At 33.7% G+C, this 27,931-nt stretch overlaps 1 protein-coding gene and 2 long non-coding RNA genes across 5 annotated transcripts in view; 1 reads left to right on the top strand and 2 right to left on the bottom strand.

Annotated features, from left to right (window-relative positions):
* Nucleotides 1-40: 40 nt before the first annotated feature.
* LOC133186845 (uncharacterized) overlaps nt 41-27,931 on the bottom strand; it is a 43,383-nt gene continuing 15,492 nt past the window's right edge. Inside the window, exon 2 of the long non-coding RNA XR_009721094.1 lies at nt 41-3,384. This is a non-coding gene — a long non-coding RNA (uncharacterized LOC133186845). The remainder of the gene's footprint in view (nt 3,385-27,931) is intronic.
* On the bottom strand, nt 41-27,931 carry LOC133186843 (transmembrane protein 245-like). Of its 3 annotated transcripts, XM_061322195.1 has the most exons (18): nt 27,394-27,931; nt 26,540-26,768; nt 25,466-25,609; nt 24,703-24,954; nt 24,355-24,503; nt 24,084-24,188; nt 23,893-23,963; nt 21,886-21,976; nt 21,462-21,563; nt 21,292-21,324; nt 19,255-19,413; nt 18,725-18,847; nt 18,250-18,383; nt 12,145-12,245; nt 10,962-11,136; nt 10,518-10,684; nt 10,253-10,301; nt 41-4,013 (listed from the first exon to the last, which is right to left on the bottom strand). In XM_061322195.1, exons 1-18 carry the CDS (start codon nt 27,889-27,891, stop codon nt 3,968-3,970), a joined length of 2,628 nt encoding a protein of 875 aa, XP_061178179.1. In that variant the 5' UTR covers nt 27,892-27,931; the 3' UTR covers nt 41-3,967. The 3 variants fall into 3 exon arrangements, with proteins under 3 accessions (XP_061178179.1, XP_061178181.1, XP_061178180.1); XM_061322197.1 differs by lacking the exon at nt 10,253-10,301; XM_061322196.1 differs by lacking the exon at nt 21,292-21,324.
* On the top strand, nt 14,591-15,952 carry LOC133186844 (uncharacterized). The gene is made up of 4 exons (XR_009721093.1): nt 14,591-14,794; nt 14,889-15,010; nt 15,286-15,375; nt 15,597-15,952. It is a non-coding gene; the product is annotated as an uncharacterized LOC133186844 (long non-coding RNA).

Here is a 27,931-nt window from a genome sequence, read left to right as displayed (position 1 = left end):
TTTTTTGGTCCTGAACACCAAGTAAATATAACAAAGAGGATAAAAATTTATTTGTTTAATGAACTGAACGATTTAAAAGCAAACACATAAAATGTATAACAGCATGTATTTAAACAGTAACAAAAATAAATAATATAAATAAAATTAAAAAAAAAAAATTCACAGAAAGTTTGACTTTCCACTGATGAAACAATCCACTGTACAAACATGTAGACCCTGTGAGTACCTGTGTACTTAGCTTTATCCCATCTTAATAACATCTTCAAAGTAATCACCTCCTCTAAATATTAGAGTCTTCATCAGATTAATTAGGAATATTACGTGGACAGAAAAGGATAATGACTAGAATAATAAATAAAGATAGGAGACGTGTACATTTACAGATATATAATGATTTCTTACTCATTATAGGTCTATGGATAAGAGGATTTCCTTAATTACAAAGCATCAAATTTCCACAGCATTGTTGTTAATGATTTCCTCTTAAGCCGATTAAAAAAATAATATTGCACACACTGTTGAAAAAAATAATAATTGTAAAGACTTGAATAAATTACCCAGATTAATACATTAACAAGAGGCCCACGGGCCTTATAGGTCACCTGAGTATCATGCAATAACTTCGCCACAATGGATTCATGTTTTAAACCAGAGGCCATGAAATTCACAATTTTGAAAGAGGCACACTTGCTCATCATAATTTTACATTTAGTAAGCTTACTTAATACCCAGAAAGAGAGCAGAGGATTATCAAAGAATTAATGCATTTTCACTATGTAATCATTAGAGCTCTGCCCTAACACCAGAACCATGATGCATGGGCCATAAAATTCACAATTTTGGAAGAGGCATCCTTACATATCATAACAATACTCTTAGTTCATCAGCTTAATACCCAGGAGAAAAGAAGAAGATTTTCAAAGAATTATTGCATTTTTACTATGTAATCATTAGAGCCCCACCCTAACACAAGAACCCCTGATCCAGGGGCCATGAAATTCATAATTTTGGAAGAGGCACCTTTACTCATCATAACTATGCATCAGTTTGTTTGTTAAATACCCAGGATCAAAGAAAAAGATTTTTAAAGAAATAATGCATTATCACTATATATTCAACAGAGCCCCACCCTAACACCAGAACCCCTGACCTAGGGGCCATGAATTTCACAATTTTGGAACAGGCACCCTTACATATCATAACTATACTCGTAGTTCATTGGATTATTACCCAGGAGAAAAGGAGAAGATTGTCAAAGAATTATTGCATTTTTACTATGTAATCATTAGAGCCCCACCCTAAAACCAGAACCCCTGACCAGGGGGGCATGAAATTCACAAGATAGGAATAGGCACCCTTATTCATCATAACTATGCCTTCAGTTTGTTTGCCCTGGATCAGAGAAGATTTTTAAAAGAAATAATGCATTTTCACTATACATGTATATTCAACAGAACGCTGCCCTAACACCAGAACCTCTGACCCTGGGGCCATGAAATTCACAATTTTGGAAGAGGCACCTTTCATCATCATAACTATTTATTTATTTTGTTTTCATAATATCCAAAAGCACAGAAGAAGCTTTTTAAAGAAATAATGCATTATCACTATATATTCAACAGAGCCCCACCCTAACACCAGAACCCCTGACCCCTGGGCCATGAAATTCACAATTTTGGAAGAGGCACTCTTTCTCATCATAACTATGTACTTAGTTCATCGGCTTAATACCCAGGAGCAGAGGAGAAGATTTTTGAATAATTAATGCATTTTCACTATATAATCATTAGATACCCGCCCTAACACCAGAACCCCTGACCCAGGGGCCATGAAATTCACAATTATAGAAGAGACACCTTTCCTCATCATAACTATGCATATTGTTTGTTTTCTAAATACTAAAGAGCAGAGGAGAAGATTTTTTAAGAATAATGCTTTTCACTACATATTCAACAGAGCCCCACCCTAGCACCAGAACCCCTGACCCTGGGGCCATAAATTTCACAATTTAGGTAGAGGTCTCAATGCTTATTACATTCATGCCAACAGTTTGCCTGCTTGATGCCCAGGAGTAAAGAAGAAGATTTTTAAAGATTGCATTAATTCTGATGGTTTTAGCCCCACCCCTCAGGCCCCAGGGGGGTAGGGGTCATGAATTTCACAATTTTTACTCCCCTTCACATCTAGATGCTATGTGCCAAATTTGGTTGAAATTGGTTCAGTGGTTCCAGAGAAGAAGCTGAAAATGTTCAAATGTTAACGCACGACGGACGACGCACGACGACGGACGAAAACAGATAGCAATAGCTCACCTGAGTAAACTCAGGTGACCTAAAAATATGATAGAAAAATATAAATTGTGTGTCATTAAGTGCGAACACTTTTTGGCAAAACTTAAAAGGATGGGCAACCAAAATTTGAGAAAATTACATCAGAATGCAATTTTTAGGTTGATCTGATAAAAAAAAAAAAAACATAGGTAATCAGAGATTACAAAGCTCACCTCAACGAATGTTGTCTTTAAGTAAGGCAAAGTCCCACACTAAACTAATAATCTAGGAGTGTGCATCCCTAGATGCAACATTTATGCAATTTTGGTCTAATAGGGCTTGCAGTTACTTGGGAATAGACTTATCGAAAACTTAAAACTAGTCACTCATTCAGAAAATGTAAGTCAAATCCAGCATCCGAAGCAAGTTTTGAGATTGTTCATCCCTTGATGCATCATCCGTGCAAGTTTGGTTCAGATAGGCCTTATAGTTACTTGGAGATGAGATCTGCTCCAAAAACTTTAATCTGGTCACTCATCCGGAAAATGTAGGTCAGATCCAGCATCTGAAGCAAGTCCACTAGTGTGAATCCTTAGATGTATCATCCATGCAAGTTTGGTCAATATAGGGTTTATAGTTACTTGGATATGACATCTGCTTCAAAAACTTTAACCTGGTCACTCATCCAGAAAATATAGGTCAGATCCAGCATCCGAAACAAGTCCACTAGTGTACATCCTTATATGTATCATCCATGCAAGTTTGGTCAATATAGGGCTTTTAGTTACTTGGAAATGAGATCTGCTCCAAAAACCTTAACCTGGTCACTCATCCGGAAAATATAGGTCAGATCTAGCATCCGAAGCAAGTCCAGTAGTGTGCATCCTTAGATGTATCATCCATGCAAGTTTGGTCAATATAGGGCTTATAGTTACTTGGAAATGAGATCTACTCCAAAAACCTTAGGCTAGTCACTCATCCGGAAAATGTAGGTCAGATCCAGCATCCGAAGCAAGTTCAGTAGTGTGCATCCTTAGATGTATCATCCATGCAAGTTCAGTCAATATAGGGCTTATAGTTAATTGGAAATGAGACCTGCTCCAAAAACTTTAACCTGCTCCAAAAACTTTAACCTGCTCCAAAAACATTAACCTGGTCATTCTTTAGCTGAAATTGTAGCATCTGAAACCTTGACTGGTACAATGAAACACACTAGAAGCATCCTCCATGCATCTCTGACTAATATAGGCCATAGAAGTACTTGAAAAGAAAACTGCTCCAAAAACCTTAACCTGGGACGCCGAGGGTATTACATAAGCTCCCCCAACTTCGTTGAGGTGAGCTAAAAATGATGCATACACTATAGGCAAGAGTCATTGTGAAGACTTAGGTACATCACCAATCTAAATCAATCATTAAAAGGACTGAATAAAAACTTATTCCTCATGAAGACTTGAAAATTACCCATTTTAAGAAAAACATTAAAAATAAATTTTCTGTCAATAAGTGCGAACACTTTTTTGGCAAAACTTTTAAGAGGTGGGGCTGACCAAATCAGGGAAAATGACATCTGATGACAATGTCCTTAACAGGTTGTTGTTTGATAGGAGATCTATCCAGCTGTCTATTCTCCAACTTTTAAAATGGCACAAAAGGCATCTGTGAACTAACTTTTAGTCCTGAATACCCAAGCATCATTATGTCACATCACTTGGCAAGGAAGAAAAGTGTTCACTCACAGATCTGTAAAAGTATGGAGAACACAGATAATGCTGGAACAGTATAGTTAAAAACAATACATCATATAGCTGTCAGACATTTAAAGAGTACAGTTGATCTTTTGTGTCTCAAATATTGATCAAATACCAAGAATATGTTGAAGTGACTTGGAAGTCCCAACCTTTTTTCTTTTATATGTTTTAACCTAAACATCTCAAATCATTGGATATTTTGCTTTTTCTCAGTCCCATCGAGCTCTGTCAAATTGAGTTTAAGAAAACATAGTTTAAGTGTAAACAGATGTAAGTAAAGTTACTAAATATAAACATTACTCTGATAGACTACCTATCAAGTCTATCCCACCTGTGGATTATGAAATATTCTGAAAATTGTAGACTATTGATTTTTTTTTCTACATTTCTGAGACATTGTCAATAATTTCATGTTTAATGTGAACTACCAATGCTAACTTGATCTTGGAGGCCTTATTGAGCTGTAACGGGGACTGGGTACGTCGGCCCTGTAGCTCAGTGGTTAGAGCACCCGCATGGTTAGTGGGAGGTCCTGGGTTCGAGTCCCAGCCTGGCCGACATTTTTCCCCGCCCGTTACAGAGCAAATTCATATACAGTTTAACTTTGGTATCTCGAACACTGATATCTCAAATACCTTAGATATGTCAAATTGAATTTGGAAGTCCAAACCACTTATTCTTTAAGTGATTAACCCTTGATATCTTGAATATTCGGATATCACGAAGTTTTTTCTCGGTCTCAATGAGTTCGAGATAAAGAGGTTTGACTGTAATGAACTGATTTTTTAAAAATCAGTTACAATGTACAGTGTATTATCATTAGACTTTTATCTCATTCTGTGCTTAGGTTCTTAATGGCGACTAATTTAGTCGCCATGGTGCCTGAAAATTTTGATTGGCGCGTAAAATTTCGCTATAAGTCGCCAAATTGGCAACCATTTTAAATTGACTTGGTAATCATCAAATTCTGAAACTATAAATATTTTCAACATTTTTTTTTCCCAAAGAGGAAAAAAGAAGTTTTAAAGTTGGCAATGGAACACATCTTGTGTTTTCCTTGTCACCTTCTTTGTTTTGACTAACCAAATCGGTCTGCATATCTACATTGGTGCCTAAGATAATTTTGTCTGGCGACTAAAAATTTGCATTGGCGACTAAATTTTTTTTTATTAGGAGCAAGCTGGCACCTAAATTTTAATGGTCACTTAGAGGCCTGATTGTTCTCAAAACAATTTTAAATTGAAATGTTTTCTCCATTTCTTCATATTCACGGTAACAGTTTAAAAACATTCCTTTTTTGAAGGGGATTCATTTCCCTTCATTAGAGCAAAAATGTGTTGTGCCTTAGGTTTATAATAAATACCACAATGAATCTGGAGTAGTCAGAATTGTTAATGTAGATTTTAAAAATATCAACGAATACAATACATGTACAAACTTTGATCAGAGAAGAGAGTTTGAGCTTTCAGCACTGATGATCTGATTATGGAAGATTAGGTATGTACATGTATATGGAAACTAGTTACATAAGAGAGATTAAGCATTATTTATTACATATACTGAGCTAAGTTTATAAATATGAAAATCTAATAAACACCACTGATATTGCAGGTTTCCAGATAAATAGGTTTGATTCTTACTTGAGTATGCATGCATTTAAATGCAAAGAATCAAAAGAAAGAGACAAAAATATTGACCAATTTTAATAATTTTTAAGAAAAAGCTGGAATTATTTTCAACAATATCACCCTCACTGTAGTGGTGTCCATGACAAATTCACAGTAGATTCAGCTAACAAAATAAATCTTATCACAGCCATCATAGACTTTTTATAGAAAATAGTAATTTCAGTACTTTTTTACTGGTAAATTAAAATTAAGTTTTCTCTGGGTATATTTGAGTGTATACATATTACAAGAATGCTCCAGTATTGATATATATATATATTTTTTTTTTTATCTCATATCAGATTTTCATTGTGAATAAATCATATTATGAATTCATACAACTCTTTACATTTTCACATGCATTTTTCAAAGAAAATTTCAAAACAGTATATGAATATCTAAATTAACAAATGAAATAAAAGTGTGTGCTAGAAGTGTAGTGCAAGGACATTCAGCAAAAGGAGTGAATAAAGTGGATATAAATGTGCATGAGATAGCCAATATATATTGAGATAGTACTGGTTAGGATAAATGTGTGCGAGATAGACAGCTGATATAATACTGTTATATTAAGATATGGTAGCAGTTTAGGATTAATGTGTGTGAGATGGAGAGCTGATACAAAATCATTAGCCAATACTATTATATTGAGATGGTGCTGGTTTAGGATAAATGTGTGCGAGATAGACAGCTGATAAAATACTGTTATATTAAGATATGGTAGCACTTTAGGATTAATGCGTGCGAGATGGAGAGCTGATACAATATCACTAGCCAATACTGTTATATTGAGATGGTACTGGTTTAGGATTAATGTGTGTGAGATAGAGAGCTGATATAATATCATTAGTCAATACTGTTAAATTAAGATGGTATTGGTTTAGGATTAATCTGAGCGAGATAGAGAGCTGATACAATATCAGTTGCCAATACTGTTATATTGAGATGGTGCTGGTTTAGGATTAATGTGTGTGAGATAGAGAGCTGATATAATATCATTAGCCAATACTGTTATATTGAGATGGTACTGGTTTAGGATTAATATGTGTGAGATAGAGAGCTGATACAATATCATTAGCCAATACTGTTATATTGAGATGGTAATGGTTTAGGATTAATGTGTGTGAGATAGAGAGCTGATACAATATCATTAGCCAATACTGTTATATTAAGATGGTACTGGTTTAGGATTAATGTGTGTGAGATAGAGAGCTGATACAATATCACTAGCCAATACTATTATATTGAGATGGTAATGGTTTAGGATTAATGTTTTTGAGATAGAGAGCTGATACAATATCATTAGCCAATACTGTTATATTGAGATGGTAATGGTTTAGGATTAATGTGTGCGAGATAGAGAGCTGATATAATATCATTAGCCAATACTGTTATATTGAGATGGTGTTGGTTTAAGATTAACATGTGCAAGATAGAGAGCTGATACAATATCAGTTGCCAATACTGTTATATTAAGATGGTACTGGTTTAGGATTAATGTGTGTGAGATAGAGAGCTGATACAATATCATTAGCCAATACTATTATATTGAGATGGTAATGGTTTAGGATTAATGTTTTTGAGATAGACAGCTGATACAATATCATTAGCCAATACTGTTATATTGAGATGGTACTGGTTTAGGATTAATGTTTTTGAGATAGAGAGCTGATACAATATCATTAGCCAATACTGTTATATTGAGATGGTAATGGTTTAGGATTAATGTGTGCGAGATAGACAGCTGATATAATATCATTAGCCAATACTGTTATATTGAGATGGTGTTGGTTTAAGATTAACGTGTGCAAGATAGAGAGCTGATACAATATCATTAGCCAATCTGTTATATTGAGATGGTGTTGGTTTAAGATTAATGTGTGCAAGACAGAGAGCTGATACAATATCATTAGCCAATCTGTTATATTGAGATGGTACTGGTTTAGAATTAATGTGTGCGAGATAGACAGCTGATACAATATCATTCGCCAATACTGTAATATTGAGATGGTACTGGTTTAGGATTAATGTGTGCGAGATAGGGAGCTGATACAATATCATTAGCCAATACTGTTATATTGAGATGGTACTGGTTTAGGATTAATGTGTGCAAGATAGAGAGCTGATACAATATCATTGGCCAATACTGTTATATTGAGATGGTAATGGTTTAGGATTAATGTGTGCCAGATAGAGAGCTGATACAATATCATTAGCCAATACTTTTATATTGAGATGGTACTGGTTTAGGATTAATGTGTGCGAGATAGAGAGCTGATACAATATCACTAGCCAATACTGTTATATTGAGATGGTACTGGTTTAGGATCAATGTGTGTGAGATAGAGAGCTGATAAAATATCATTAGCCAATACTCTTATATTGAGATGGTAATGGTTTAGGATTAATGTGTGCGAGATAGAGGGCTGATACAATATCATTAGCCAATACTGTTATATTGAGATGGTGTTGGTTTAAGATTAAAGTGTGCAAGATAGAGAGCTGATACAATATCATTAGCCAATACTGTTATATTGAGATGGTGTTGGTTTAAGATTAAAGTGTGCAAGATAGAGAGCTGATACAATATCATTGGCCAATACTCTAATATTGAGATGGTAATGGTTTAGAATTAATGTGTGCGAGATAGACAGCTGATACAATATCATTAGCCAATACTGTAATATTGAGATGGTACTGGTTTAGGATTAATGTGTGCGAGATAGGGAGCTGATACAATATCATTAGCCAATACTGTTATATTGAGATGGTACTGGTTTAGGATTAATGTGTGCAAGATAGAGAGCTGATACAATATCATTGGCCAATACTGTTACATTGAGATGGTAATGGTTTAGGATTAATGTGTGCCAGATAGAGAGCTGATACAATATCATTAGCCAATACTTTTATATTGAGATGGTACTGGTTTAGGATTAATGTGTGCGAGATAGAGAGCTGATACAATATCACTAGCCAATACTGTTATATTGAGATGGTACTGGTTTAGGATCAATGTGTGTGAGATAGAGAGCTGATACAATATCATTAGCCAATACTCTTATATTGAGATACGGTAACAGTTTAGGATTAATGTGTGTGAGATAGAGAGCTGATATAATATCATTAGCCAATACTGTTATATTGAGATATGGTAAAAGTTTAGGATTAATGTGTATGAGATAGAGAGCTGATATAATATCATTAGCCAATACTGTTATATTGAGATATGGTAAAAGTTTAGGATTAATGTGTGTGAGATCGAGAGCTGATATACAGGTAAACTTCGTTATCTCGACATCGACGGGACCATCGGAAAATGTCGAGATATCCGAGGTGTCGAGATATCAGAGTTGAGACTTGACGTCCAAGATTTCACTGCATAACCAAACACATACATGTGTATAAGCTTATTATACGTACATGACTTCAATATAGACTCTAGGTCAACTTATTTCAGCAATCCCTCTATTTTTATTAAAAATCTAAGAAGTTATTTTTAAAAATCTTATTTATAAAACCTGTTCTTTCTCTTTATCGAAATCGTTCTAAATTTTTGTAGTTTTCCATCCAGCATTCGCGTGTTACTTGCATGCTTTTTTGTCGGAACAGGATACGAAATGCGCTCTATAAACTTCGAACCGAACCGTATAAACATGATAAATTCGAGATACGAAAACATATTAAATACGTAATAATTTTTTTTTCTTATTTCATTCAGGAAGAATGTGCATTGATATTAATTTTTTAAGAGATTTGTGTATCTAAACTAACGTAGTGATATTGCAGATACATGAATTACGGATGATTCGGTTAATCGTGTTGTTAATCGGATTATTTCCTGTTGAATGCATTTTAACTACAAAATATTATTAGAACATCGTTTAATTCTTTAGTTTGAATTCATTCAATATGTTTATTATTCTTTGTAATTTAGTTATATTTTTCAATTTTAAAAGTTATGTTAGGTTTCAACATAAATAAACGCCTGTAAATTTAAGCAGAATCGTGTAGATTTATCAGTGATATTACCTAAGCTGAACATTAAGCAATTAACGTCTCAAAGACGCCGAGGGGGCTTTGGATTCACCTACAAACACAGTCTATAAAATTAATTAAGCAGCATGCAGTCAAAACATGGGTGTGAAAGGTGTGAATTTTTGACGACGTCGAGATACCCGGAGCCGTCCGTGCGTGACGAGCGACCCTATCTGACAAACAGTTAGGTTCAGTGGAGCAGAAAATTGCCGATGTCGACATATACCAGGTAAATTTTGCTATTGGGACTGTGAATATACGTCGAGGTAACCAGGGTTGTCGAGATTACCGAGGTCGACATATCAGAGTTTTTGCAAATCATTTATGTAGTAAATACTGCCGGGACCGCGGACGGACATCGACATATCCCAGGTTGTCGACATATCCGATGTCGAGATACCGAAGATTACCTGTAATATGATTAGCCAATACTATTATATTGAGATATGGTAACAGTTTAGGATAAATGTGCATAGGATAGACAGCTGATATCACTAGCTGATATACATATATTGAGATATGGTACCGGTTTAGGCTTCCTGTGGTTCTTGAATGGCTAACTGTGACTTTATCCCCTAACAAACAACACACAACAAACACAGAATACAACACCATCTACCACAGAGTACATAATGTAAGTAAAACACAATAAATTCTATCTATGTTTTAAAAAAAATTGAATTCAGGTATAATATACAAATAATAAAATGTGATGATTGACATTTGTGGATACTTGTATGTCTTGTCAATACTTCAGTGAAATGAGGGTTATAGAGAGTTATCTTCCTTACCTGGGAGTCCTCCTGGAAATGCAGCACCACCTGGTGTCAACATAGAGCCATAAACATTGTAAGCCACAATACAACAGCACAGGAGAATGGGACCGATGATGGCTCCCTCTAACCCTAACCAGTAAATACCCCCTGCAATAGCCAGACCAGTCATATAGGGATGACCACTAAAACGGAAAGTATACATGTACATCGGGAAGAGTGCAATATGAATAAATGTCATTACAACACTGAAAATAGATATTTTAACAAAAATTAAGTAACATGTTTGCTGGTTTGACAACATTTCTCATTCAACATATTATTATACTGGGTACTGAAACTGCACTTTCCAGATGTAGGTATGAATTAAATGTAAATATCACTAATGATTGAGAATAATGGCTTCATTACATTATTATACTGAAAAAAAAATCTTAAAATCATGTAATTTAGATACTGCACCCTTTAATTTCTCCTAGAATACTGGTGTCTACAAAGTATGATGGCAGGATATGGCAGATAAAAAGACTCAGTCCTTTAATTCCCTGTCCTTGAATCAACCAGAGTTCTAACACGGCAGGAAGAGTGGCCCAATACGGACCCAGAAACGGGACAGCCCCTAACACAGCTGCCAGGGCTAGATAGAACAAACAGAAATCAAGATTATAAATCTCTACAAAACTAATACTACTATGGTTATTGCAAAGATAAAAAAAATGCTATGGCCATTATTCTCCAATATATCTCTCAGTCTTGAGATTTTGCTTGAGAATAAAAAAAAAAATCATCCCTTTAATTGTTTCCCCCCCCCATCTAATCTTTTGACTATCAGGGAATATTCTCCTTCAATGCCTCCAATGTGGGAACTATTTCTTAAATAATGTGCATTCTATTTTTGAACAATTTAATATTTACACTAAAATATTTACACTTGCCATGTTTTTTCATGTATTTTCATGTCATTTTCCTGTATACTCACGCGTAGAAATATGCACGGAGAAACCTGCGCTAAAGTGACGTCACAATGAGCTACAGAGATGTTAATAAAAATGTCACGATATAGGGCAGCAAATAATTCAAATACTGAGTATATTTTTTGTGCTTTTGAACATGTAAAATGTAAATATAAGGAATGTTTTTAAGTTTAGTGTGAATTATTGGTGTGTAAATCACACAGACTTGCACATAGGCATATTTTTCATGAAGCGCTAGCGCGTTTCATGAAATATGCCTACGTGACAAGTCTGTGTGATTTACACACCAATATCTCACACAGAACTTAAAAACATTCCTTAATTATATTCTTGATCTGTTTTGTAAATAAAATTCATGAACATTTATGCATGTAAAAATATTAAGCAAATTATCAAGTAAACAAATATGCACAGATGTACGTTATATACTGTAAAATCAGAAATATTCCTTGGAGACTTACCAGTAATTTCATTTATTTCCTTGTTAACAATTATCAACGAAATTAAATTCTAGACAAAATTTTTATATGACTATATTAGTATATTTAGAATAGGGTTTCTTTTGAAACAATGAAATTTAATGGCCATGAAACCTTCTCAGATGACAAAACGAAATTCTATCCCCACAAAATTTTGTGCATCTACAGTATACTTGATAGACAATAACTTACTGGATGGGATAAACACCATGTTGATACCAAATAGTGTGTGTGTCAACCATGTGTAGAGTCCATAGAAGGCAGCCATCTTAAGGGATGCCATGAATACACCACTGTGTGACAAGATTCATAGTAAATAAATGATTATACAGGTAAGACTATAAACCAATTATTTCTCATAACAACTTTTATTTGTGATTTTGTTTCAAATTCATCCATGAGTATCAATTTTCTTAGGTAAAAATCTACATATATACACAATAAAAGAAATGGTCTGTGGCAAGAAATATTTGTACGAAAAATAAGGTAGTGAAATTTACAGATATTTCTAGAATATGTTAGTTTATGATATACACAGCTAATTGTGCCACGTACGTGTAACGTATGGTAGCACATACCATATGTTACATGTATGTGAAACATACGTAACACATACGTGTATTCCAACCGTATGTTACACGTACGTGGTATAACGTATGGATAACATGCGTGTAACAACATACGTTTCACATAACGTACGTGAAACGTGCGGTTGGAATACACGTACGTGTTATGTACGTTTCACATACGTGTCACATATGGTATGTGCTACCACGCGTTACACGTACGTTTATAAACGCATGGTTTACATGTGTATTGTCAACCACACGTTACACATACGTTAATGAACACGTGGTTTACATATGTATTGTCAACCATACGTTACACATACGTTAATAAATGCACGGTTTACATGTGTATTATAAACCACACATTACACATATTTCACACACAGGGTTTACATTTATTATCAACCACACGTTACACATACGTTAATATATGCATGATTTACATGTATTAAAAACCACACATTACATGTACATTAATGACAAGTATGAGTGTTATCAGCTATGTTACATGTAGGTTAATAAAAATTTTTTTACATGTGTGTGAAAAGCTGGCTGTGTTTGAGAAGGCTGTATATTTCCTATATTAATGGTACTTTTACATACATGTACAATAAATGTAGGTCAACTATAATTAAATTCAATCCTTTTTAATTCATTTAATTAATTAGTAAAATTATTAATTTTTGTCAACAAGTGAAAAAAATCCCTAAAAGTTTTATTGTTGCTGGGACTATATAATATTCATAAATTGGTGACATTTTCAAATACTGTAACAGGAACTTTTTGTACAAAAGTACACCTCAGACCAAATACTTTTTTTTACTTAATAGTTCAGAGTGAATTTGGAGAACTAATCAAGATAATGTTTAACAATCAACTGGTCTGGCACAATCTCTTGATTAAGCTTTATAGCTTGAAATAGCTATATAGCTTTATTAAGCTATTCAAAATAGCTTGATAAAGCTATTTATATGCAGGTTTTCACAAAAATGTTATTTGTACAAAATAGACAAAAAGTAGCAAGTATTTGACTATTCATATATGTAATATGGGTTATCAAATCAACAACCCAAATCATAGATAGTTCTAACATTGCAGCATTTGAATACTTTTAAGCAAAAGATGAATTTCCATTGTTTGGGTAACTGCACACTACCTTGTGTGAGTTGAGGCATGGATAAGTATGATTGCTTCTCATTGTACTGAATTATTACCAATCAATTATCTTGTTGACCATAATTGGCCTCCTTTATAATTTCATTGAAGAGGTAACTGTATCAATTGCTTTATATAGCCCCCAAAACTTATAGAACTTTGAGTACAAAGTCTCTTAAGGAGACCCAATTTGATGAGTGATTTTTACATGCATTATTTTCATAAGAGTTCAAGGTTGAATATCATCACTGCACCAAGGTGCGACTTTTTGTACATACTTGGAAAATAACACATTTGAGAAAACAGTGTGATAAAATAGCTAAATCAAGCTATTCTGAATAGCTTAATAAAGCTATATAGCTAAATCAAGCTATATAGCTTAATCAGGAGATTGTGCCGGACCTGATCAATAACCTGTAATTCATGAAACAGAGTATTGCGACCAACTTGGTCCAAGTATAAAATCCCTCTTAAAACGGGACCCTAGATCATAAGTTGCGTGGATTTTAATCATTATACTGTAATATATTTTAAAGATTTAACTATTTTTTTTTTCAAAAAAATAATATCATATCATGATCTATGATAATGATGATTAAAACCCAATCACCTCTGAAAGCTCACAGGTGTGTGCATTGTTGACTTGTGCGTGTTTTGCGTCTTTAATGTTCCAATTTATTTCACATTGTTTACCTTACGTCCACTTGCATGTCTGACATGGAGTAATCAGTTCGCATTGGTGTATAATTTACTCTTAGAGCAGTAAAACATAGTCTACATACAAGTACACCAATCTCGTAATATGTATATCGGATATCGGTAGAGGCACATAAAATTGAACTCGATCATCGGTAGATATAAACATTCCGAATTCAGGAGCAAAAGCTGAATTTGAAAAAAAAAGAAAATCACGATAATTTCACAACAGAACTCAAATGGAATTCACCTAAATAGGTATTACATAATTATACAGTTGGTAGCGTCCGTATAACACTAAATATGTAAAATGTACGTTCCGGAATTTTCACCTCCGATTATTATTTACGTTAACGGGTGACGTCACTGGTAAGAAGTCTGACGTCTGCAAGACAGTGTCTGGAGTTAGGATAGGAGTAACGGTGAGGAATATACAGAACATCTACAGTTATTTATTTACTTTATATTTCAGACTGTGTTGCATGTAAACTAACGGGTGTGTTCCTTTTATTTTAGTGTATAACATAATGTAAACTTAGTTTACCAAATAAGTAAGAAAATATTGACGCAGTCAACTGTCTTGGTCAGCACCCCAGCCCAGGTGTGAATCAACACTGGCACATTATATCAAAATTAAGGTGAGGTATAAAACATACTGTTATAAAAAATATTTATTGTAAGATTTTTTTAGCCTACCAATAAGATGCAATAAACCACTTGATTGAAAAAGTTCCACCCACCCAATGTATTTCTTTACAAAACATGTAGAGGAAATATAAATTATCTTTTAGGGCAATAAGGGTGTAACACTTTTTTTTCAGATGTCTTTTTCATACAGTCCTTATGAGTACATGTATAAATAATGTATTTTGAGATTGTGATTTTTTTATGTGATTTTAAATGTACACTCCAGGATGGTGGCTGAAGCTCATCTCCTATGTAAACACCTAAATGCCAAGTCTGGACTTCAAAAACAGATTCTGAAAGTTTAACCAGCATTATGGTAATACTCTTAAAAAAGAAATCAAATTTTCTGATCCCATTGCTTTTAGACTTGCAATTTAATACATATAATATCATGTAATGATGTGCATTACATTTCAATCACAAGAGGAGAAAATGTTAAATGTTATCAGTAAAATAAGTAATTTTTCATATTGTTTGTTTTGCTTTACAAGTCTGAAATGCAATTTTTTTAAACATATATTTTCTTTTTTCCCCAAGGACAAAAAGTATACACTTCGAACAGACACAAAAACATATAGGTCCATGCCAAGCTATGAAAGATTTATGCTGAGGGTAAGTTCTATTATTATATAGAATTTAATTGTCAGACATATGGTTATGTCTAAAATTTTACTGTTGTATTTATATCAGTGATAAGCAATATTTTGCACCTGAGCTGACTTACATGTAATCACAAAAAAATGTTATAACTAATTAGATAACCTGAGTCAGTCATGACCTATTGCTATCTGTTTTTAGCTCACCTGAGCTGAAAGCTCAAGTGAGCTTTTGCTGATCACATTTTGTCTGTAGTCTGTCTAGCTGTCCGTCTGTCTGTAAACTTTCACATTTTCGACTTCTTCTCCAGAACCACTGGCCTATTTGAACCAAACTTGCCACAAACCATCCTTGGGTAAAGGGGATTCAAGTTTGTTCAAATAAAGGGCCACACCCTCAATAAAAGGGAGATAATTAAGAAATAGTGAAAATTTAGTGGGATGTTTTAAAAATCTTCTTCTCAAGAACCACTGGGCCAAAAAAGTTGAAACTTATAGGAAACCTTGTATGTCAAAGTGTAAATTCAAATTTGTTTAAATCACGAGCCCCAGGGATAGGTTGGGGCCACAATGGGGGATCAAAGTTTTACATAGGAATATATAAGAAAAATTTTTAAAAAATCTTCTTCTCAAGAACAGCAAAGCCTTGTTTAGTCATATTGATAAGGAAGTATCATCAAGTAGTGTAGATTCAAGTTTGTTCAAATCATGACCCCCCAGGGGTAGGGAGGGGCCACAATGGGGGATCAATATTTATACATAGGAATACATAGAAAAAAAAACTTTAAAATTCTTCTTCTCAAGAATAGCAAAGCCATGAATAGTCATTTTGAAATGGAAGCATCCTCAGGCTGTGTAGATTCAAGTTTGTTTAAATCATGATCCTCTGGGGGTAGGATTGGACCATAATGGGAGATCAAAGTTTTACATAGAATATATAGGAAAAAAAATCTTCTTCTCAAGAACAGAAAAGCCATGATTAGTCATGTTTATATGAAAGCATCATCAGGTAGTGTAGATTCAATTTTGTTCAAATCATGAACCCTGGGGTAGGGAGAGGCCACAACTGGGGATCAAGTTTTTACAAAGGCATATGTAGAGAAAAATCTTTAAAAAATCTCTGCTCAAGAACAACAAAACCATATGTTATATTAATATTTCTTATGGCCTGCGGGTGTGTCATCACCTTGACCCAAGGTCATTTGGGCAAGTTCAAGGTCACTGACAGAAAAAAATCATAATTCGTGTTTACACAAAGATTGCTTATGACCTGAAGGTGTGTCATGACCTGACCCAAGGTCATTTGGACAAGTTCAAGGTCACTGACAGAAAAAGTTCATAATTCGTGTTCGGTCTGTATCTTTCCTATGGAGGATAATTTGGATGTTGGGAGTATCCACTTCACACAAAGATTGCTTATGACCTGAGGGTGTGTCATGATCCTGACCTATAGTCACATACTGTAGAAAAAATGGATAAATAATGCACCCATACTTTCCAACAGAGAAATACTTGAAAAAAGTGTTATTAATTTTTCAATGTAATAAAAAACAATATTATTATTAGTATTGCTGTTTTACTAGGCTATGCCAAAGTTTCATTCATTAAAAAAATATAATGAGCAATTACTGGTAAATTTTCTCTCTAAATGTATAAACAATTTTTGAACACCTTTTAGATCCTAAAATACTAGTATTAGTGACTTGGCATCTTCTCTGAAAAACCCAGTGGGGGGTATTTGTTCATATTGGACAGTTCTAGTTTAGTTCTAAAGGGAGTCAACCAGGAGTAATTATATGTAGAAAATAATGTTCTGAAAAAAAAAACTATGTGTTTTTCCATATGCAAATTCATTTAATATTTTCTTTTTCTTTACAGATGAAAGAGAACTGCAGAAGAATGAATTGATGTTAACATCTCAACATTAAAATTGGCTTAAATTTGATTATGTCTTTTGTTGTGATTGCCTAAAGAGCAATTAGGATCAGGAAATTTGAGGTGAAGGATATCCAGATATGTACCTTCAAAATGTGGATCATTCAACAGATGAAAAGAAAATAAGCCCCTGAAGAAAATTATGTCAAATGCATGAAATGAATATTTTAATTGCACATCATTTTTGTTTCACGTATGTTTACAATATATATGTGAAAAAGAATATTCGGTGGTCAAAACATATGTTTAACCATGGTTTGGCACATGTATGGTACTTATACATTTATCATATGAGCAGTGCATTTAACAAACATGTTAAACGCATGTTTCTAAAAACATACATTACACACACGTTGCACGTACGTTATTCATACGTGAACCATATGAATAACGTACGTGTACAACATGTGTGTAACGTATGGTAGTCAATACGTATGTTTAACGTACGTGTCACGCATGATATTCATACGTGTGAAAACGTGCGTTTAACATACGTGGTGCTTTTTTCATGTGATGCGTACGTGAAGTCACGTACGTATCACATACGTTTAACGTACGTGATACGTACGTGGCACATTTTGCTGTGTAAACCAGACTGACAAAATGGCATTGATGATTTAATAATAATAAAAAAAAGGTACATAAATAATTCTCCCTACCCTATAGCCTCCTCTACAGCCAGGCTGAATTTACTGCCTGAGGGGTGAGGGTTAAGGCCAGAAATCCACTCCATTGGTTTAAACTGCTTCCCACTTGATGCCAGCAGATAAAAGAGAGTGGTCAGGAAAATAGCCTGTAAAAAAGGGAGTTAACCTGATCAGACAGCTTAAAAGGGAGTTAACCTGATCTGACAGCTTAAAAGGGAGTTAACCTGATCTGACAGCTGATCAGGAAAATAGTCTATAGCAAAGGGAGTTAACCTGATCAGACAGCTTCCAAGGGAGTTAACCTGATCAGACAGCTTAAAAGGGAGTTAACCTGATCTGGCAGCTTACAAGGGAGTTAACCTGATCTGACAGCTTAAAAGGGAGTTAACTTGATCTGGAAGCTTATAGAAAGGGGCGGTCCTTCCTAGAGGGGTCATGACTTTACCAAACTTCTCTTTTCACCTGACTGGACTGTGCTAGAACTTACAGCTGAGATGATAAAGTTCAGTATGGCTGTCCCTCCACCTAAGATGATTGACAAGGCTGCCGTGGCAATACTGAGCATCAAACTCATGTTACCCTTAAGTACCATCCAAACATTCTCCAAAACCTGCAATATCATTTCCTTTTTACAAAAAATCTCTATGTAAAGAGAGAGAACTTTAAATTATTAAAACCATTATAATTAGCTAGTTTTCTTTACATAATTTACATTTTCAGTGATGTTTAAAGTTTGCAGAATATTATTCTAAACTTTCAAGATTGTTCTAAATTTTTGATGTGCATATCATTCTTGTATTTCTTGACTTTTATTTCTATATTCATCTTCTGTAGATATTCCATCATATTTACAGAAAAATTTCATTTTAGCCAGCTGAAGATCATTTTTCATTTTACGTGTTATGATGTAAATATGTATTCGATTTTGACCATTCTCTTATAGTCATCCCATAATGCAATGCAAACAATGACACCGATCATTTTTAAAGAGAAGATTTTCCTCCTATATTTTCTTACAGATACAAACGTTCCAATGTTGTCTTTAACAAATTCCATCACTTGGGAATAATTGAAACTTTTTCCCTGCATCCCAAACTCATAAATTGACCTCCAGTCTGGCATCTCAGTAGGGACGATTTGAAAGCTTGGTTTTGCCACACTGTGATTGGACGCACCCTGTTATGTAAAAAAAAAAAAAAATCAAATCAGTTCAACTAGCCAACCAGAAAGAAAGCAACATATAACAGGTAATTTCTGCTGTTCTAAATTTTTTGTAAATTCATACTTTATTGGCAGCATTCAAAATTGTTATGTTTGTGATTCATTTGCATCTAAAATGCCAAAGCTATGAAAATTAAATATTTTGCTAATCAAGCTTTTGGTGTGGTAGTTTCAACTACAATGCTATTTTGCAAAAATTAAAGAACTGCAAAAAATTATCCAAAAACACTACAAAAGTAATGCAAAATCTTTCATTATAGTTAAGTAAATTATGCATATATATATATATATATATATATATATATATATATATATATATATATATATATATATATATATATATATATATAAAACATTTGTTATGAAAGTACAAGGTGCTGTAAAAAAAAAAATTAATACAAAAATACATTGAGACTAGCCAAATCAAAATTGTCAACTTAAATGTACATTAAAAAAAAAAAAACTTTAAGATTAATGAAAGCTATGTACAACACTCTGTTCAATTTTTCAAAATAAATATCACAATTTGACTTAGTGCACAAGTTCTTTTTTGTTTATTAGAGTCAAAGAAAGCAAGATGTGTTTGTTAATCACTGTGCATCCCTTGTCCATTCAAACCTACTTACTCCTCCCTATTCTTGTGGATCCACCACATAAATTATTGAATCCCCATAACTCAGAGATTCTGCATAGAAATTTTGAAGACTTTGTCTTAGAAAATTTTAACAGTTATGCTCAATTTAACTGGACAAAAAACATGGACAGGTTCAACTTTTAGAATTAAATGTACCTAATTCAGAGACAAGGATAGTTTAAAAACTACAGATTACGGTACGTGTTCTTATTGTTATAAAACTAAATAAACAAGAGCAATATGGATGTATGTTTCAGCAAAAAGATTTATCTAAAGAAATAAAAAGTTATCATTCATCTCTTGACTTATTTACTTGTCAACCACCAATCATATACACAAGTTACAAAATTTATCTCATCAAACATCAAACCAACTTTGTGTTAAAATCTATATATGGTATAATCACTGTTATTATAAGTAAGGTACAGTACACTGTATAACTATTTTACTACATTGTTAGCTTCTGGTGTACATGTATATTAGTACAATGAAATCTTGACTTCTTAGTTTTTAAATCTATACATTGTTAATGACATACTATCCAGTATAAAGGTATCTAGATGACTTTCTTGACTAAAATCTTTCTGGATTTCCATGAAAAGCCTAACAACAAACATGCAGGGACACAGATAAACCCTAAGTGCCCAATTTATTTGTCACAGAACCATTATAAAGAGTAAGCCTTGGATTTAGTCTATTCCCCTACCAATCAACATTATCCTCATCATGCAGTCTATCATGTACATACCAGGTCCTTCAGAAAGTGTGTATTTAATCATGCATTTTATTTTTCAGCTTTGAAAATCTATTTTTCTTTCATATAAGCACAGTGTATTGAACTCCAATTCACCATGGAATGATAGAGAGAGTGACTAGCTTAGACGTACATCAAACTTTAACTATGAAAATGTACAAGTATATTCAATCTTTTCTTGTATGTCCCTACCAAACTCTCATAGTACATGTATATACTTTAGAAAATCTGCATATCTACATGTATACATAATTAAGCAGAAAGAATCTTCAATATCCGAGTTTCAATAAACTGAGGAAGCAGAATTTTATTTTTAGATAATACACTTTTTCTACGATGGTATTATTGTAAGAATATAAAAAATGAAAGCTAATGTGGACAAAAGATGGACACTACTCCAGTCAATATCTGAGCACCACAGAGTGACGAATTGAGAAGGGCTTACCGCTCGATTGAGCCACAGGCTCGTATCTGAAATCTGCACAACACCAAAGAAAACAAAGCTAGAAAATTATTTTAATATATACATATCTCAGAGCTGAAATTTTCTCAAATTTTTAAATTGTATTTTGATAGTTTTTTCCAATCATGACTTTTATAGCTGTGTGAGCTTACCCTTGCCAGCCAGCTGTGGTAGAGATTATCCCAAACCTCTAGTACTTTGCTTTCTATTTTTGTTGTGTTGGCTCCCTCTTGACCCCCAACCAATTCATGAACCTACAATATGTAGTTCAGAACTTTGAGTCAAAAAGAAAGAAAAGGATTTCATTTTTCTGTGATGTAACATTCTGGTGAAAATTCAAATACAAAATCTTTAAAATGTGAAGAATCTGTTATAACAAGGACTTTTTTTTCCATAATGTCTAAGTTAAAAACTATCATAATAAGGCTAAAAAGATTGAATTTTTGTTTGGAAGAAGGCATTACCTTTGCATCAACTTAGTTTGTCTAAAAGCAATAATTTTTTTAAAGACGTTACAGGCACTTTCTAGGGACTTAGTTGTGAAATTGTTAGTTGTGAAACTGTTTATATCCTTGCCTTTGTTGCAATCCATTTTCTGCCGTACAAGTAAGCATTGCCCACCATGGAATCCATGGCCACCTGCATGTCCTCTCCTTTAGGTAACCACCTGTAATATAGGAACTTGGTCACTTATAAATGTTCATAGGTAACCACCTGTAATTTAGGAACTCAGTCACTTATAAATGTTCATAGGTAACCACCTGTAATTTAGGAACTCAGTCACTTATAAATGTTCATGGGTAACCACCTGTAATTTAGGAACTCGGTCACTTATAAATGTTCATAGGTAACCACCTGTAATTTAGGGACTCGGTCACTTATAAATGATCATAAGTAACCACCTGTAATTTAGGAACTCGGTCACTTATAAATGTTCATAGGTAACCACCTGTAATTGAGGAACTCGGTCACTTATAAATGTTCATAGGTAACCACCTGTAATTGAGGAACTTGGTCAATTATAAATGTTCTTAGGTAACCACCTGTAATTTAGGGACTCGGTCACTAATAAATGATCATAAGTAACCACCTGTAATTTAGGAACTCGGTCACTTATAAATGTTCATAGGTAACCACCTGTAATTTAGGAACTCGGTCACTATAGTTTAGTTTATTAAATATAGAACTTATACTGAAAAAATGCATAGATTTTTATTTTAAATTGAAACAAAATACGTGATAGAGACCAGCTCCTTTTGAAGAAGAATGAGAAGAATCTAACAATTCATTTTATGTGGCCTATCCTTTAAAACAGTACATGTATTAGGAAAAAACAGATGTTTAAATTCCTGTAATGGAGATTTACACAGTTATACCACAATTTGTAAAAGACTGATGGAGACAAGAAAATGGACTCTTATAGTAAAAAGTTTTGTAACACACTTTTATATCAGTCTGAAACAGTCTGGCAACATGTAAGTCATGAATTGTCATGAAATTCTATTTTGTACATGTATAACTTACTTTCCATATTCCCAGGTCTACTGAGTACATTACTGGAGATTTTGTATAACTTACTCTCCATATCATACAATTATAGCCTTTTGATGAGGTCAATCCCTAGAGATATAGACCTTAGAGAAAGCATATCAACCGAGCATGAAGTGCGAGGTCGATCTGCTTTCTCTAAGGTCTATATATCTAGGAATTGTACCAAATCAAAAGGCTACAATTGTTTTATTATTTTTTTTATCAGTTAATAAGAAAAGTCTTTAAATCCATGTTTTTAGAAACATCCAGTCTATTGGGAGGTCAGCACTATTGTTGCTTCAAAGAAGAACGTTTCCAATTTTAGAAACAGCAGGTTAGTTAATTTTTTTTTAGAAGCTTCAAATAGACACACCCAGTTTATAAGACTTTTTATATTTGATCATGTGATCTAGTTTGAGCCAATCAGATAGCTGGCAACAATAGAAAAAAATAATAATCCCTGGTACTGTTGAGTACATTACTGGAGATTGTGTATAACTTACTCTCCGTATTCCCTAGTACTGTTGAATACATTACTGGAGATTGTGTATAACTTACTCTCCGTATTCCCTGGTACTGTTGAGTACATTACTTGAGATTGTGTATAACTTACTCGCTGTATTCCCTGGTACTGTTGAGTACATTACTGGAGATTGTGTATAACTTACTCTCCGTATTCCCTGGTACTGTTGAGTACATTACTGGAGATTGTGTATAACTTACTCTCCGTATTCCCTAGTACTGTTGAATACATTACTGGAGATTGTGTATAACTTACTCTCCGTATTCCCTGGTACTGTTGAGTACATTACTGGAGATTGTGTATAACTTACTCGCTGTATTCCCTGGTACTGTTGAGTACATTACTGGAGATTGTGTATAACTTACTCTCCGTATTCCCTGGTACTGTTGAGTACATTACTGGAGATTGTGTATAACTTACTCGCTGTATTCCCTGGTACTGTTGAGTACATTACTGGAGATTGTGTATAACTTACTCTCCGTATTCCCTGGTACTGTTGAGTACATTACTGGAGATTGTGTATAACTTACTCTCCATATTCCCTGGTACTGTTGAGTACATTACTGGAGATTTTGAAAAGGTGCATGCTCTCTTGGTGAACCTGTATTTCAATAAATCAAAATTTAAAAATAAATAAAAAGTTATTTAGGTAAAAATTACGCTCTTTATAAATGTACATGTAATTAAATATTGATTAATTGAAATGATGATAATTAAAAACCTGCACAGCAAAGAAGATAGTGAAGAGAGTGGATCCAATAAGTAGGATGAATATAAACAGTATACTGGTGAACTTGTCCATAGATCCATCCAAGATTGACATCATCTTAAAAGCAGGGGAGAAAACTCAAATAAGCAAAACAACACTGGTTTCAGTTCTTCATCAATGTTTAGGAATCTTGATGAACTACTTACACTTACAACGCTGTACCTATCAGGTTTAATGGAATATAATAAATAAGTAGAGAAAATCAAAAAGATCCTAAATATACCTTAGCATCTCCACGGCTAAAGAGTTTCAGGAGACCAATCACCCATCTAGGAGCTAACACGTCTTTTCTAGCGGTGTACCACTCCATGACTGCTGTCTTACAAGTTTCCACCTTATCTCCAAAAAATCCCCCAGGTTTCAGCTGGTGTACTATTGAATGATGAAAAAAATACAAATGAAGTCCTTATAACACAAATACTCTTTACTCCAATCTTGTTTCCGCAACATAATTTCATAACAGGAGAGGAGAGGATACAGTAAAATATACATGTACAATTATGTTTCTTACACTGTACTATTGAATTAAAGGCAATCTTTCATTACAAATTACAGCTACAACTGTACATACCAAAAGCTTTAAAAATCCACATGAGGCCTAACAAAGGGACAAGTAGCTGAAGTAACCAGATGTTCATCCAGACTCGGGTGAGTACGAGGGCCCAAAATAAATATACAAAGTATATAGTGCTACCAGGGCCTTTATCCTCCACAACTCGTACAGTCTTCTTTTTGGTGGATCTAACTTTTGGGGTGGTGGATTCTGGTTTAGGGAGTGGCAGGTCTGTTGGTTTTGTAACACCAGCAGATTTCTGACTTTTGTCTGTATAAAAAGATGACCAATATCAATATGATCCACCAAGTACTAATATATGGTTGACATTTTTCCAATTGAATTTAAAAAATATCTGTTATTTATGTTCTTCTATAAAATTATGATATTTATGCACTATTATACCAAAGTGTTTAAACATACATAAACATCACAAATGTAACAAGACACTAGCATACAAAATCACTCAAAATTTTGTGTCTGTTTATGTATTTCTTTTATCATGTTTATAAATAGAAACAAGGTACCAGTATACTGTTTAATAGGAAATTACTGTGACTTGAAATTTTTGTGATTTGAAATCTTCAAAAGTGGCATATCAATTTCTGCACTTGCAATATTTTTCTGAATTTCATTTAAATTTCAAACACTTACAATTCTAAATATGTTGCAATTCTATTATTTGCAATTTTGAAAGAACCACCAGAATTGTACAATTCCAGAAATTACCTGTGATATGTACAGATTAAATAAATGTACAGTGGAGGAATAAGAATTCTACCTGTTTCCTCGAAGCTTTCTGCAGTAGAGATCTCAGAAGACGAGTCCAGGAGGTCAGTATCAGACTCCTGTCCTTGTTGTAGGGCTCTCTCCAAGTCACCAGTAAATACTGTCCAAATAGCCAACACATCAGATATACTCTGTCCTGTAAGACGAAAATATTTATAATCTTAATAAAAATTTTTGTATTATGCCATAAATTAATTCATGTAGGATTTTAAAAAAAATTCAAAAAAGCAATTCAAACATGCTAAAACTTTTCAATCATTACATATCGGTAATGTTCAAATAATTTGGAAAGGCCTATCTTTTTTTTTTGTAGGTCACTTTTTGTATCTGTTTTAGGTAAGTAGGAAATATCTGATTTCTCTTTCTCAGAGGAAAATTGATAAATCAACAAAATTAATTTTTAATTGAATACCATATTTCTGCTTTTGTTTTCTGGAATCTATTGTCAACACCACCATAACATATTTGAAATTTGAGAGCAAAATATCTTGGTGAAAAACATAGCAATTAGGGGTGAAACGATACACCTCCTTCTCGGTTTGATACGTATTGTATAATTTTATCTCGGTTCGGTTATTTTCGATACGATACATTTTGATAGCAGGAAACAAATTCAACGTTGTTTTAGGCTTTCTTTTTCTAAATCTAGTCACATATTTTACGAATTTTATTTGCAAATTGACTAGAAGAAATTGATTAAAATTATTTGACTGTCAAAAATTATTTTACAAGCTATCAGTCATCAAAAATTTACGTTTTCTATACTTATTTATACTGAGTAACGTGTTTACCTTATGCCAAACCCAACTGAATAACGATCCTGACCGAAAAATGAACCGAATCGAAAATTAGAGATTTTGCACGGTGTATCAAACCGAGAAAAAATACCGCGGTGAATCGATACCGCGGTGAACCGTTTCACTCCTAATAGCAATTAAAATATTTTCAGTAGATAAGCACTTTTTTGAGTTTTTTTTCATTTGCAAAAGCAAATAAAATTTTAATATAGGCCTTATTTTGAAATTAAATATAAGATGATTGTATTTTCAATAAACATGGGGACAACCTTGTTCTTCTACTCTTCTCTTTATTTCTTTTACTTCAGTTGCAAATCCAGTGGCAATCAATCCAATAATTAACAGAAAGAGTGGGACACGGAGAGACCCAGCTACGGTGGCTATGTGAAGAATAAGCACACCCCAGATAGGCAGGGACAAAAGACGTAAATACTTCTTAGATTCAGCATTCCACAGAAAGATGACCACAATAAGATATGCAACCACAAGAGTCCATACCTGAAAGAGATAAAATATACAACAATGAATGGTGGTTTCTGATGAGACAGTAGCTCTACAGCTGTTAGTTTATAATAGTGCAGAAAAAATAGTGTAAAAGATAAAGGCTTTACTTTTTTTAGTTTAACAATTATACACATTAGAGAAATTAGTATCTTCATGTTTTCTAAACTTGTACTAACTTTTATGGAAATCAGACCAAAACTGTAAGGAGAGTAGCATTTAAAATAAGTCCACAGATTAAATATTCTTTGTCAAGTAACCATGGAAATAAGGTTATCACAATCAAAAATCAATAACCAGTAATCATTATGTATCTAACTGTAGTATAATAAATAAATGTACAAAGTTTTACTAACATCTGAACAGGGAGATGTTGTGATTTGAAAATCTTCAGATAAAAAGCGAGCCAGACAGACAACCAATACCTTTTCAATGCATAAGCTCTTCTGGTTTCCACCCATTAGAGCTAAAGGTGTGCTTCATGCTCTAAAAATGTTTGCACCATTTATTAAAAACTAATTATAAAGAGCCTTTCACCCTCTTCATTTCCCTCTTTGGGATATGCCACATCACCTGAACATATGGATTAAATATTTATGTAAATGCAAAGCAGCACGCTTACCCAAAATGATGTAAAATAATCCAGAACTTCAGAGACAAAAATAAATACTGCATAACACATTTCCAGTATACTTCTTACTGGGCCAAAATACCACAATATATAAATCAAAAACAAGCTTATAATTCCCCCACATAGTAATTTCCAGTGTCTAACAATAGTACGATCAAACATCATAACATAAGTATAGTCAACAGCTTGTATTGGTAAATATGCTATTCCTATAGCAAAAGGTGTCCCCGACTCTTGTAAACCACGTAACCATCGTCTTAGTATTGCTGTCAATTCACGCTTGAAGGGGTACAAAAATGTTCCACACAACACAGACCACAACAAAGGTCGGAGGAAAGCTTCTAGAATAAAATACACAGCGATAGCTGATCCTCCTGCAAGTAGAACAAAAATATTGGCTGCTGTCGTGTAGAGTGCTTGTTGAAAGGCTTTTTCATGGCCCTGCGAAAGACTTTGCAACATTGAATTCACGAAAGGGGACTTAGCCATCTTGAATTTTTCCACTGGTTAACTCTTTCAAAATCACATT

Source organism: Saccostrea echinata, unplaced genomic scaffold (assembly GCF_033153115.1).
Source record: "Saccostrea echinata isolate AGI-Se365-2 ecotype Australia unplaced genomic scaffold, CSIRO_AGI_Sech_v1 ptg000014l, whole genome shotgun sequence".
NCBI lineage: Eukaryota > Metazoa > Mollusca > Bivalvia > Ostreida > Ostreidae > Saccostrea > Saccostrea echinata.
Note: the sequence above shows the minus strand (reverse complement) of the source record. Positions and strands in the feature narration are given on the sequence as shown.